The sequence below is a fragment of the Odontesthes bonariensis genome, chromosome 4 (assembly GCF_027942865.1).
Source record: "Odontesthes bonariensis isolate fOdoBon6 chromosome 4, fOdoBon6.hap1, whole genome shotgun sequence".
Lineage (NCBI taxonomy): Eukaryota > Metazoa > Chordata > Actinopteri > Atheriniformes > Atherinopsidae > Odontesthes > Odontesthes bonariensis.
Genome location: NC_134509.1, coordinates 30,489,513 through 30,503,280, shown reverse-complemented (window position 1 = coordinate 30,503,280; position 13,768 = coordinate 30,489,513). Strand labels below are relative to the sequence as shown.

Here is a 13,768-nt window from a genome sequence, read left to right as displayed (position 1 = left end):
ATTTGAAGCCATTATTGTAGTTTCTTCCATGGGAGTGAACACAGGGTAACACTGTAGTAAGATTCTGCTTTGCTGTCACTTTTCAGCATTTTTAGAACTTTGTTCCGTTTAGATTTGATCATAATGTGCATCGAAGGTTGCCAATTTACCATGGAGATGGGAGTTTATCCAAATTACTGAAGACGTACCTACCGTTACTTACAACATGACACACACAAAATCTATCTGTCTTTGAGTGTTGCAGCAGCACAAAAAGACAATACATGAAGTTCTATAAAACATACTGCTGTTAGGTCCAAACAGCATAGTTTTATTGCTCAGCTTTCTGCAAGGCTATAAGAAGTTTCTCACTTTGCGTCTTTATTGTCTATATGTACAAGTGTCAGTTACAAACTCACAGAGCAGCTGATATGGAAACTATGACCAAATGTACTGTTATAATAAATACAAAAAACATACAGAAGTTCAAAGAAATTGTGGTGCCATTCAAAAAAAAAAAAAAAAAAGTTTAGCATTGAATTCAATCAAAAGCCATTAACACACACGTCCACACACCTATTACATAAAGACGTGTGCAGTACACTCGCGTTACGTCAGGTTTTAACGGGTCAAAGCTTGGGCCATTTGCAATTTTTCACCGGAGCCGCCCTTCAGTTTATTCCGATCAGAGCATACAAATCTCTTTATATCACAGACTTGTTGATTTAAAGGGAAAGTTGTTTTGACTGATCCATTTTGGCATTTAAACTGAGGAACCGGGGGGGAAAGCTTGTAGAAATTGCAGAAAACGTCTGCACTGAAGACTGAACCAGCCAGAGAAACAACAGCAACAAAGAGCAGAAGTGAACCGAGTGCTCAGGACAAACATACATGTGTGTGCATTACGGGTGTATGTACATATACTGTATATGAAATCTACATTAAAAAAAAATATAAAATAAAATAAAAAATAAAAAAATCAGTCCAATAACTATTTGGTAAATAGAAGGAAGTGTTGGATTATAAATTCAAGGCCATGTATGCATAATGTGTGCAACAAAAAAAAGAAGAACAACACTTGTCTGCACTTCTCTTCCATATCAGAGTGAACTTATTAAAGATCAAATAAGTTCTCTGCAACTGTACAAGGACTAAAATTCAGTTGTATTCTTTTGTTTTGTCTCATGAAGAAAAAAAAAAAAAATAGATGACGATGATCTGCAGCTACAAACAAAATGATTCAAGGTCGCAAATAAATGCAGGCAGTAAATATGTTCGTGTATATATATATGTAAAATGAATATTTAATAGATTTTTGTTGCCAAGTCAAAAAAAAAGAAAAGTTTCCCGACAGTAAGAATTAAGCAAATAAATAGTCTTTATTTCTCAAGAATCCATTCATGCAGTGGATGTTTTTTTTGTTTCTAATAATGGGTGGAGGCTCTGTTGATGGAGAGGAAGCAGCTCCTCACCGCTGCCTCTGGTTTTCAGTGACACTTCATTTTGGTTTCACTGTGCAGCATCCAGGAGTCCAGCAGTAGTCAACCCCTCTGAGGATTCATTTATTCCCCTCTAAAACTCGTGCTGATAGAAACAGAAAGCTGGTGTGTGCAATAATATCGTCATCTATATCATTTGGTGTTCGGTGGCGGTGGCACCCGCCCTCCACCCTCCTCCTCCTCCTCCTCCTCCTCCCCCAGAGCAGCAAATTCTCATCGTGTTCACCCATGAATCTGAGCCTTTGTGAACAAGTGAAAAGCCAAATTAAAATGTCACTTTAAACTGCCAAAGGTTTACACTATTATGGAGGCGGGATTGCTAAAATATAGTTTCATTGTGTACGAGCATAATGTAGGATTAAAAAAGATTTACCAAAACAGATTAAAAAAAAAAAAAACACAACAAGAAACAAGAGGACAGCTTCACCTGAGAATGCTAAGAGGTCTGTGACAGACATCAACATGCTTTCATTTAAACTGAACAGGGAACAAGCAACAATATACAAAATAGCTATGTATTTGTACATATGTACTCAGAAAATAACAAGTCTATAGATACTTTTTACACCGTGTATTTCTAATGTGTATGCAAGCAAATCATTTTAGTCTAACATAAAGGAAGCACTCCCGCCATCACCGCTCAGTCTGTAAAGTGCTCGTAAGTGTCACAAGAAAAAGGAAAACTTGAACTGATGTGGCTGAGAAAAGTCATCTGCACTGAATCTTTTTTTAAAAATCAAACCTCGTCCTGCGGACAGATGTGCCCATCTCACATTTGATCTGACATTGTGTGTGCAGGGTAAAGCCTCAGTGGATGTCATAGTGCTGAATACAAAGGTGTGACTATGAGCCAGGATCAAACAGTGAGGTTCAATCAGCTGTGCAGTGAGATGTAGGAAACTGAGTGGATGGAAGTGAAGGGTAACTGCACCATGTCCACTTGTACATACATGCAGACACATACAGACATAGATGCTTACAAGAGATGCGGCTAATTATAGAAAATAAAAATAAAAACCTTCTGTGTCACCAGAGTCCGTCCCCCAAAAACACCACAAAGTCTCAGGGATGCTCCTGAATAAACGTGAAGGACCTCCACCTCCAGATGATATGGTCACTTTTCAGTCGATATGGTTTTACAGGTACAAAAAGACTGCTGGTGGGAACAAACTAATTATGGATCACGGTTTGAAAAACGTTCTGAATTTGAGTTTAAATCGTCACTCGAAAGATGATACATGGCATTTCAGAATGAAACCCTTCAAATATCAATGCATAACACTGAGGTAGGATGAATTCATGCTGCTCCTAACAAGATGAAGAACACCAACTGTGCCGCCACGACGACTAGAAGGTGTTGTGGTTGAGGTTAAGATGGCTACTGAGGGAAAGATATGGCTACCTGCAGTGTTAACGATTCAGTAGCATGACATGGATCAGTCAGTAAAAAATTCTAAACTAAATAGTGAATCATGTTTGTCAAGTGACTTACGAAGAATTTTTAAGCAAACAATTTCTGTAACATGTTGAACGGTAAACTGATAATGTTTCCTAATTCAATTTAATAGGGAAATTCTAACCTGACGGTAAGAAGAAAGAAAAAGGAAAAAAAAAATAAAGATGTAAAACTAAACCAAAAACAACAATGATGGGATGACCCTATAGCAGCTGTTCAAACAGATATTAATGAATGGGAGACGTGGACAGTGGGGACGGAAGAGGAGGATTCGATGCTCTGAGAAAGTCCATCTGCACGGTGCTGTGACAAGAAGTTTATCAGGATCCTGCACGTGTTGCTATGGAAACGCTCTCTCCGACACAGCTCTCATTCCACTGCGAAGCCGCACGTCTCCTCAATCGCTGTCAGTAGCTTGTCGTATAGTTTGTCGTAGCTCTCGTAGGGAGGAATGTCGATCCTATTGAAACTGGAAAAAGAAAGCAAGCGTTCACATAAATAACAGCTTACCGGCCAAACGGGTAACATGGACGGGCCTTTTTCACAAAAAAGCATTTGGGCAGGTCACAGCAGGGAAGTCAGTGGTGTTTAAAGGCAGTGAATCTTTAGGTTTTACCTCATTTGATTCAACACTATTCTCATTTCACTACAGTAGAATCAGCTTATCTGTCCGGAGCTAAAGATCCTGTACACACCAACAGTCTGAGAAATCAGTTCCTCAAAATCATTAATATGTCATCAGTACAGAATCCTAAAGAGATGAGCCGTTAACCATCTCAAAGATAGAAAAAAGGTATGTAGTATTTAGATTTTTCTCTTTTTTTTTTAAAATCAAATCTGAGTTTTCAAAAAATCTGGATCTTAATTTCTATACAAACTGTTTTTTTTTTTTCCCACCAACATCAATTTTTGATGCAACTAATACACTTAATGATGGCTGAATTCCATTTAGCTTCAGTTTCAGAGGACTAGTATTGCTTATGGTGGCTTCCCATGATTCTGTTAAAGCTTACTAGGATATTCAAAGAGAACAGAGCCATAATTTATGTCAACAAGGCCTGTAATTCTCACTATATCTATACAAAAAGCTGACAGGAAGAAAATTCCCTCCTTTGTTCATATGATGTATGCAAATGTATCTGTTGGTGTGTCTGAAACGCACCAGGTGTGGGCTTTGGGCAGATTATTGGTGTTGGCATCAATCTGATGAATGGTGAAGAGTCGGGGTCCTGCAGCACCTGTAACCACACGACAATCAGGATCCATCTGGTGCAGCTTAGTTTGACATTCTAATAAAAAACTGTATCTAATTAAGATCGGGCCATTTCATCACAGCAAAGATTAAGTAAATTGCTTTCAAAGCATTCAAACATATCAATATATAAACATAATTGGTTGTGACAGTCTCATGGGTCCAGTTTTTCATTAGAATTTGAACAAAAGTGAAAGGTCAGTGAAAAAGAAAGATTAAAAGAAAAAAAATAAATCCCTCCAGGGCTGGTGGAACAGAAACAAAGCCAGAAGTGGGGGTGGATCTCAGCTTTCTAATGTTTGAGTGAGAAAAGAAAAGCAGGAGTCAGTTGAAGTACCCTGTAAAGCCTTGAAGCCTTGCAGTGGAACTCTTGATGAGCCAGTGACAAACTGCAGCAGCCGGGCCCTCCTCTCCTCGTCGAATGACTCCACGGCTTTCCAAAACCACTTAACGATGTTGCTGTCTGGGGTGCAGTGCTTCAGACGGGTGTTTGACTTCCAGTCAGCGATATCGATCTTTCCCAGGCCGCAAACTATCAGCTGAAAGCAGAGCCAAACTTTTAGGTCAGCTCAGAAAACATTTCGCAACAAAAACTCAGAGCGAGTTTTTAGAAAACAAAGACAAACAATAAATGACTTTTGAGTCGGTGATCTTTAAAGTGGGAACGTGTGTCGTACCTCCAGTTCCTTCTCGTCGAAGGCTTTGAGCAGATGCTGTGGGATGACCTCATTGAAGCCTTTCTGCAGAGCTAAAAACTGAGCCTCAATGCCATGAAGGAAACGCCAGTTCACATACAACCTGCAGAGAGCGCGAGCGTTTATGAAACGGGAGAGACAAACACATCATTTCTATGCTGAATTATTGTCAGTGCGACAGAAAAGTGGGACTGTGGTGCGCCCGTGCAGTTGCTACACCCTTGTCTTGGTGCGTGCATCCCATTCTGTACCTCACATACTCCTTCTTGGTGTCCTCCGTCACAGGGATGCTCTTCCCGTTGGGCTTGAGCTCATGTGGGATGATTTCACCGTAGGCGTTGTGCTCGACACAGAAAGTGTGGTCCAGGACGCCGGTGATATCGTTGTCCCTATGCAGAAGGAAGGAGACAGATGCTTATTTTCTTCTTCTATGTACTCCGTGTGTGTGTGTACCTATGAAATAAACCTTGAAATAAGTAAAAAGACAATACCAGCATGCAGCACTCTTTCTTAGGATTCGGTCCAAAAAAAGGCCAAAAAAAAACAAAAACTACACAAAAACTACACAAAATACATAAAAAGTTTATGGGCGTTCTTTTTGTTTCAAGCTTTCTCTTTTCTACATGAACAGCACGTATGAATTTTTTTTCCCCGTCTCTCTAAATTGTCCCATTTCATCGAGGCATCTATAAATATTTTGCTTTCAAAGTTGGATACCTTTGTGTTTTTTTTCTAATTTGGTTTAGAAAAGATTTGAAAAAGTGTTGCACAGTCAGGCTCTATATGGCAAATGGACTGTACTTGCATAGCGCTTTTCTAGTCTAGCTGACCACTCAAAGCTTCCAACACTACATGCCACATTCACACACCGATGGATGCATCGGTAGGCAACGTGGGGTTCAGTGTCTTGCCTAAGGAGTCAAACCACCGACCTTCGGATTGGTGGGCGACTGCTCTTCCTCCTGAGCTACAGAACCCCCTATTTGCATTGTCTTTAAAAAAAAAAAAAAAAAAAAAAAAAAGAAAAATCAATGCTTCTTAAAGTCTTATGATCTAATTAGAGCAATCAGCACCTCACTAAGATTCCTGGTCTTCTATAGTTTTTCTATTTCTCAAACTTCAGGTTTCCATTGTAGAGATTTTACTAAAGAAAAAAGTGTCTTACAAAATCCAAACAAGACTGTTGTGGAGGTCGGGGTCGACAGATTCCATGTCATCCAGCGTGATTGGTTTTCCCAGCAGCTGTTTGTAGAAGGGCAGAGTGAAGCCTCCGTCAATGTAGTGGCCATGAAACACCGCCATGCCCATGATGCGACCCACAAAATGGAAATATGACAGGTGCTCCTGCGAATTAAAAAGAGGATATTAAGACGGACTCAGATTATGCAGTTTACCTCACAGTTATCAGTCAAAATAAATCAACGCACACTCTCAAATTACAAACATTTCCCAATCAAATAATGGAACAAAGAAAGGCATGGTAACAAATCTCTAATCAAGCCTTTTTAAAGCACATGAAATGGATATCAAGTAGTCAGTCACAGTCAGGCAACTTACTGAACAAAAAAAAAAAAAAACTTTTAGGACTCTAGTTTAAGCATTTCAAGATGTCAGTATGCTCCAACTTCTAAATAAACAAACAGGTGGCAGGTTTCATCTGTGATCACAGAAGTTATGAATAGAATGCAAAATGACTCGTACAGGGTTGACAGCAGAGTCTGGGTTAATCTGTAGGGTGTAGATGTCATCTCTGGAGTACTGGAACAGGCCATAGTAGGGGTTCAGCATCTCATGCGATAGAAGGTATAACCACTCCCTAACACACACACACGGGAATTAAGTGAGAAAATGTGGTTCAGATCAGCATAAATGAACACTTGATGGTCACTGCAACCACTTAAAATATAAATAATAAACACATTACCTTGCTACCCCTCCATAATCCAATCCTTCTTCTCCTCTGAATTTGATCATCAATCTTTTCCAAAGGTCTTTTGGGCGCATCTTCATCACCTGCCGGTATGACTCCTACGATTCAGTACAAACAGGAAAATTAGGATTGTTCGATGATTTGTATGAAACTATAATCTGGGTCAAAAGGTCTCTCTCGCATTAGGTGGGTAGTGGTAGTGCACCGGTACCTGTGTGTGTTACTTGGTGTTACTTGGTGTGCAAATTAATGTAACTTCTACAAAAAGAAACACAGGGTGGTGGAGGATGTTTAGGAAGACCTCTGCAACGGCTCTGCACTTTGTTTTGTTTTTTTAGATAAAAAAGGTGACCTCAGCCCTTAATGGATCTGTTCTAGTCTCACTCCATCACACGTTTCCTACTGATTCACTAAAAAAAAAAAAAAAAAAAAATACAGTTTCCTTTCTGCTTAATGCAAGAGTCATCTGTCCATCTTTCCTCTGACAGCAGAGACTCAGAGGCCACCCCAAGGGAACGATTTCCTGCCACATCGACAGCACATGCTGTGAAGAGTCTCTCAGAGGATGCTTCCGAACATGCACACATTCTGACACCTCTACATGTTACTGAGCCTCAAGGTACAGGAGGCAGAAGTTCACAGCCAGGCCACCGAAAACTAATACGTGTCAAAACATGACTAAAGGTCATAGTAAGGAAGTCAGTAACAAGAAGGAAAGTCCTTACAAAACAAGAAATCTTTTTTTTTTTTTTTCAATCTCAAACTGTATCCTGATAAAGGGTAAAGTGTGAAATATGATTTTTTTTCCTCCTCCTCTCACCTAATGTGGTTCTTTTCTTCCTATCTGGCGGCGCTCATTACTGGGCTGCGTTGCCATGGTCACTCATCTCCCTTGTTGTGTTTTTTTGTTTTTGTGTTGTCTGTCCAGATGAAACTTGTTATTTCCCCCTTGGGGATTAATAAAGTATTTTGATTGATTGATTGATTGATATCTGAACCAAATCAAATGAAATTTTAAATTAAAGGCATAATAAATCTGAATTACCAGCTTAAAGGGACTACTTCTTGTAACAGCGAGAGCAGCTGAAAGATGTTTTTCCCTTTCTCCTGTACTGCACATAAACCGTACATTTAGGTCCAGCTTCAAACTAGCAGCTTGGCGCACTGAATCACCTTTCTGCTGCGTAGCTCTGCTACGGCCTAAACAATCTTTTTACACACCGATGCCTTTGTCGATGGCCATAAATACACATTTTTTTAATCTAATCTATTGGACATAAAAAGATTGTAACTCGAGATCAGTCACTGGTGACTGGTCTGGGAATGAAAGAAAATCGTCATCATAACAGGTAATAATGTATTTTTAATGCCTACGACATTTTGCAGAGACTGAAATGACAGCGAAAGGTTACTGGAGGTCGATCCGATGACCAACCAGCTAAGTAAAAAGAGAACTGGCTCGCAAGAAAAACAGGCAGCATGTCGAACCACTAGATGGCATGAAGCTGCAGCACAGCTCAAGCTGCAGCTGAGACGCGAGTTTCAAGCAGCTCGTGTGGATGCTCTGATCTGTAACCATGGCAGCCGAAGTGAAAATCGGAACGTTCCGTTCACGCCAAGCTGGCATCGTCAAACCAGCATAAGAAAAACCAGAAGAAGAGCATCTACAAGTACAGGAGCACTTACAAAGACATGGCTCTGCTTTATCTGCTGAACTAAAAGAATAATAAAAACATTCAAAAATACATAAATAATGAACTAGAACCCAGTACAACAATTAAAATATTACAACAAAAAGTTATACTATACTGAATTAGATTGCCTGGCTCTATTTCAGACAGCAGGGATTCACCTTCAATGTGTGTATGAACTCATTAGAAGCATTAAAAAGTAATTTGGGGGGGGGGGGGTCATTTGAAGTGCAATTATATATCAGCTCGCAGCACACATGTCACTGCTGGTGTTAATCTGTAGCGATGGTTCGTGCACCAAAACCTCAAGTAGATCTGCAGAGCAGGTTTTCACACTTGACTTCCTCCTTCCACAGCTGTCACGTCAAAGCAGGATGAAGTCATAGTTTTTCATTGCTCAGCTTGTAGTTATGAACTTATGTCTGGCCACAAATACTTGCCACTGCTGTCTTCACTCCTTTTCTTGCCTGCTCCACCCCCTCCCCCCATTACTTTAGTTGCTGAAATCACTCAGAAAGAATGCTTTTGCCTCAGCTGAACAAATGATTGGGAGAGCAAGACAAAAAAGGAGTCAAAAGAGGGGAGGAAAAAAACAGAAATATAGCTTTGTGGTGTTTGTGCAGGCCACTCTGTTTCTGCATTTCTCTGGAAGTCGTGAGGCAGTTCTCAGCACTGGTTCTGTGCTGCCCAGGGTCATTTCTGAGGCACGTCACGAACAAGTAAAAAGAAAATCATTTTAAATGTAAAGATCTGCGTTTGTGAGGATTACTCTAATGTATTGTAATGTATCCTCTGCTGTTGCAATTCATTTGTTAGCTTTCAGCCATGTTTAGATGCCTTACATATGTTTTCTTTCATGGTTTAAAGCACACCAACAGTTTTTATTATCACAAACAAATTTCTGATGAAAGCTTGATCTCCACAAGTGAAACATTTCAAATCATTTGACATTAAGGTGCATGGCAGCTTGTAATTTGTGAACATAGAGAGACAGGACATGATTATGTTGCTTCTGAAGATGTGCAACTGCGTTTCAAGACTATTAAAACATTGTAGAATTATCATCACGTGTGAGTGTATGTGAGAAAGGGTCATCCTCCATTTTTTACCTCAAAGATCTCCTCACGGCTGACCTCGATGCGGCAGTGGCCAGCCTGCGGTTGGTGCTGAGAAAGTTCCTGTCGAAGGATCTTCAGCTTCTGCACCAAGTCTCTCTTGTATTTGGGCACCGTCAGGCACTCCGCCTCTTCAGGTAACTGAGCTGGGGACAGAGCTTGCTGAGGGGCACCAGGACCACCCTGGTCCTTCAGCTGAGTCGGATGGCTACAGTGGGAAAGGGTGGGCGAGAGCAGATGAAGGAGGAAGAGTAAATAATGGATGAAGGGGAGAGGAAGCAGTGTAACAGATGGAGGGAGATAAACAAGGCATGAAAAGGTAAATGTGGGACATGAAAAAAGGGCAGGGGAAAAGACCGGAGAATGTTGCCAGTCAGTGTGACTCATCGCTCACTTAAACACTTACAAAAGTTTGACCAAAGCTGCTCTTTACTTCTGAAATATCTAAGCTGATTACAACTGTGTGACCACACTCGTTTACTGCTTTGATTCTGTTGAATGCAATAGAGATATACAAATATAGAAGAGTGTGTTGTAAAGGGAATTCCCAAATCCTTCCATCTCACATGACCTGGGGAGTTTTGTAAGAAATTCCCTCTCGAGCCCTCAAACTCCCCAATGGTCTTGAAGCAAAGAGTACTAAACAGAGCCCTAAGCCCAGAGTAAATCTGATCCAGACCTGTGAACAGACAGGCCTTTTGACAAGACATTTGGTAAATATCACCACCAGGAAAGACACAGAGGGGGAGATAAACCCTAAGTCAACAGAAAGAGAGACAAACACACATAGAGGAAGAGAAAATGTACAATGGAGAGAGGCAAAAAAGCAAAGCTGGCGCCTCTGGCTAGCTCAACTGAACAGATAAGTTGTGTTTTCTGGTTCTCTCCATCACGATTTTCCAAATTCAGCAACTGTTTTTTTTTTTGTTTTTTGTTTTTAATTCCCTCTAAATCATTACTCCAGCTGTGTGACTGTGTCTGTCTCCAGTCAATGGCATTTATACTTCCTGTCTAACGGCAAAAGAAGCACACAGCCCGGGTTAATTCCTTGTAGGTACACCTGTCCATCATCTGACCACTGGGGCCACCACCTTTCCTTGTGTTTTGAGGTGAAACAAAATGTATTGCAGCCTCGTTTTTTTTTTTTTAGCAACTCGCTTTTTACAACAACACGGCCATTTGTACTAAAGGGCGAGTGCGCAAAGCAATTCAATATAATGAATTTAACGACTGACCTTTATCCCATTTTGCGCTCATGCCCTTCTGGGCTTGTAAGAAAGAATCAGATACAATCTGGACAAAGGTGAGCCTTCTAGTTCTGGCCTCCTCCAGACCACACTGTGGTGTTGGTGGTGAAAGGCCTGGGTGGGCCTCATAAAAACACAATCTTTCTTTTCAGCAGGACACCAGCCCTCATTTTCCCTCGAGGAGATGCTGAGCCAGCAGAAGACTTCTTTAAAAGAGGCTACTGTCCTCTGCTGGGAGTGGAGTGTCAAGGCTGGTGTAGGCCAGACAAAGGCAGCACACCAAGAGGCCTGAATTAATATATGAAGGAAAGGGGGGGCCTTTAAGTCAGCAGCACATAGCCATCCACTCGTGCCAACATTTGTATGCTTGGGTTCACTGGCTCAGTGGGTTGAAAAAGGCCTATCTATCCATTTGGGCTCTCCAAACTAAACGGGTGCAGTGTTTCGCCAGTGTATCCCTGTATAATCAAGCCCACTGCTATTTATTTTACTGGCAGGCACTGGGGCTCCTAGCATGTCAAAGAAAGGGAAAGACTGCAGCAGAGCAGTCTTGAAAACCACTTTAGGAAGGAGGATGGCAAGAAAAGATGCCTCAGAACAAAATGGAACGATTTCCTGTTGGCTAGAAGACTCAAGAACCATATAATAAAGAGTAATTTTAGCGCACTCTTTCTTCAGATGGTACAGTGTAATTAAAAATATTTTTCAACATAGTTAAACGTCTCTAGTTTCCAAATGGGAAGAGCTCTACATATTTGATGGTAAATATAGAAAATACATAAAGAGAAAAGAATGAAACTCTTTTCCAAACCAAAAGAGAAATACTGCAGTGACAACTTGTGTGAAATATTAAGACTAGACGAGAGTAAATACCTGAATTCAGACAGAGAGAGTGGGATTGTATCATTGTTACTCCAAGGCAGAGGGAATAGGAGGCAGTAAAAAGTAAAAAAATTAAGGTGCAAACATTTGCCAGAGCTGGACGACCCACACTCGAACCTCCAGACTCAGTGAAGGCCTCCATACTCTTTCAGTGTTTGCTGTGTGTGTCCATTAAGACTGCATTTACAGGGTTGCAAAGCTGCAGGTTTGCGGCTGAGAAAGTGTGTTTGCTTCTTTCACACGGCAGCTGGCTCAGGTGGGGTGTAATCAGTGTTTGCTAAGTATAGTGGTGTTAAAGCCACACCAGCCACCTCGACACCACCCTGCCCATTGAATCAAAGGGTCCTTTAGGAGTCTGCTCTTTTCACTTACCCAAAATACAGAGGGACCCGAGAGAAAAAACAAAAAAAAAATACCAGTAAAAGCGTGACCTCTAACATTCTTCCCAAATGCAAAGTTCCCACATCTGCACTGTCTTAAAACTACATAAATTACAGGAAACCAGATGCAGACAGATTGCGGTAACGAAAGTGACTACCGAGAAAAATGTGTCACACTTGTAGACACTTTCAAAGAATAAAAGATTTGCCAAATGTTGTACTACTGATGACAATGGTTCAATAAGAATTCTGAGCAGATATCATGACCTAACCAACAAAGAGCAGAAATAAAACCGTATATAGAGCATAAGAGGGCTCAAAGAAAGTCTACGTTGACTATAAAGTTCATGAAAAAGGACATTTGTTAGTGAAGAAAAAACAATATCTATATTTTTTTTGTAATGGGGGAAGAATTTAACCCTTCATCCATGCTCCTCGGTTTGCTTTTATACATTCTGCCTTTTAATAGACCACATACAGTTTAGACGGTTTAGACAACTGGCACTGACTGGACTTTTAATTGACAAATGCAAATGCAAATATTGAAAGAAATGTCATGAGGATTTACAGCTCGGTTGGGAAAATACCTACTGATGCCCACTGAATCTAATTCCAGCAGCCCCTAAAAATACCCTCAGCAAACACTGATGTAATCTTTCAGACATAAAGTTTGTGCTGGTGTGAGGGAAGAAGCTAAATATGTGAAAGACAGTGTGGCACACCACAGTAATGCAGCTGTGTCTGACTGTCTGACAATTCAAGGCCTTCATCAGTCGAGGTCAAAGGTAACAGGGCTGTCTAAGTCATATTCAAATGAGGTGAAAACTGGAGACGCAGTGTTGAAATGCGTAATCTGTTCAATGCATCTAAGCTTGCAGACAAAACACAAACTGGGTAAAAAAATAAAAATAAAAAAAAAGGTAAAAATGCAACTACTATAAACAAAACAATGAACAAAAAAAAAATTGGGAAAAGTTGTTCAGAGCCAATCAAAAGCAAGTTTTCTTTTCTTTGGAAAGCCATTTAAAACCTTGAGGTCAAGTTTTTCAAGGACTAAGCTGAGGTGAAGGATGATTAAAAGTGGAGTAAGTCATTGATGAACTTGATAAGAGCAGCTTCATTGGAACGTAGAGCGAAAGTGATAAAGAAAATAAATTAAATCACATTTTTTAGAACAATGCCATGCCTATTTGAGGGGACACACAGCTGGTTGCTAACTCCAAGAGCAGATGGCAAAGGTTAAATGTATCCAACCTTTAAGATGCAGGCTTTTGGATATGGGGGTATTTATGGAGTTTAGAGTTTTAAAGGGACTTTTGTGGGTCCTGACTTAGTTTATCCATCAGTTGTGATATCTTCTGTAAAAATGTACCTGCTCCTTCCCCTGTACATCACATCTGTCAGCAAACTATCCACCATTTCTATTTTCTGCCATTATTTGTGAGTCAACATTTATTTATTTTTAAGTCTCTCTCCTGATTTAATCAAGGGAAGCCAAAATGTTGTCGCTGTTAAGTGTTTATAGTGGACATCTTTGTTTGGTCTATTACACAGAGTGCAACAGTATACACAGACACGTCAACGTGGAAGGTTTAAAAAAAAAAAAAAACTTTTCTCCACAAATCAGAAACCATTTCAGAGC

The 13,768-nt window shown here is 40.4% G+C and overlaps 1 protein-coding gene across 2 annotated transcripts in view; it reads right to left on the bottom strand.

Annotated features, from left to right (window-relative positions):
* Window positions 1-269: 269 nt before the first annotated feature.
* The window catches only part of LOC142378914 (E3 ubiquitin-protein ligase SMURF2-like), a 55,523-nt gene continuing 42,024 nt past the window's right edge, over window positions 270-13,768 (bottom strand). For both annotated transcript variants that reach the window (XM_075463896.1, XM_075463897.1), the window contains exons 12-20: window positions 9,612-9,825; window positions 6,806-6,909; window positions 6,583-6,697; window positions 6,047-6,225; window positions 5,133-5,270; window positions 4,864-4,984; window positions 4,524-4,725; window positions 4,097-4,172; window positions 270-3,403 (exon numbers count right to left, since the gene is read on the bottom strand). In XM_075463896.1, coding sequence (XP_075320011.1) covers window positions 3,304-3,403; window positions 4,097-4,172; window positions 4,524-4,725; window positions 4,864-4,984; window positions 5,133-5,270; window positions 6,047-6,225; window positions 6,583-6,697; window positions 6,806-6,909; window positions 9,612-9,825 — 1,249 coding nt within the window. In that variant the 3' untranslated portion in view covers window positions 270-3,303. The remainder of the gene's footprint in view (window positions 3,404-4,096; window positions 4,173-4,523; window positions 4,726-4,863; window positions 4,985-5,132; window positions 5,271-6,046; window positions 6,226-6,582; window positions 6,698-6,805; window positions 6,910-9,611; window positions 9,826-13,768) is intronic.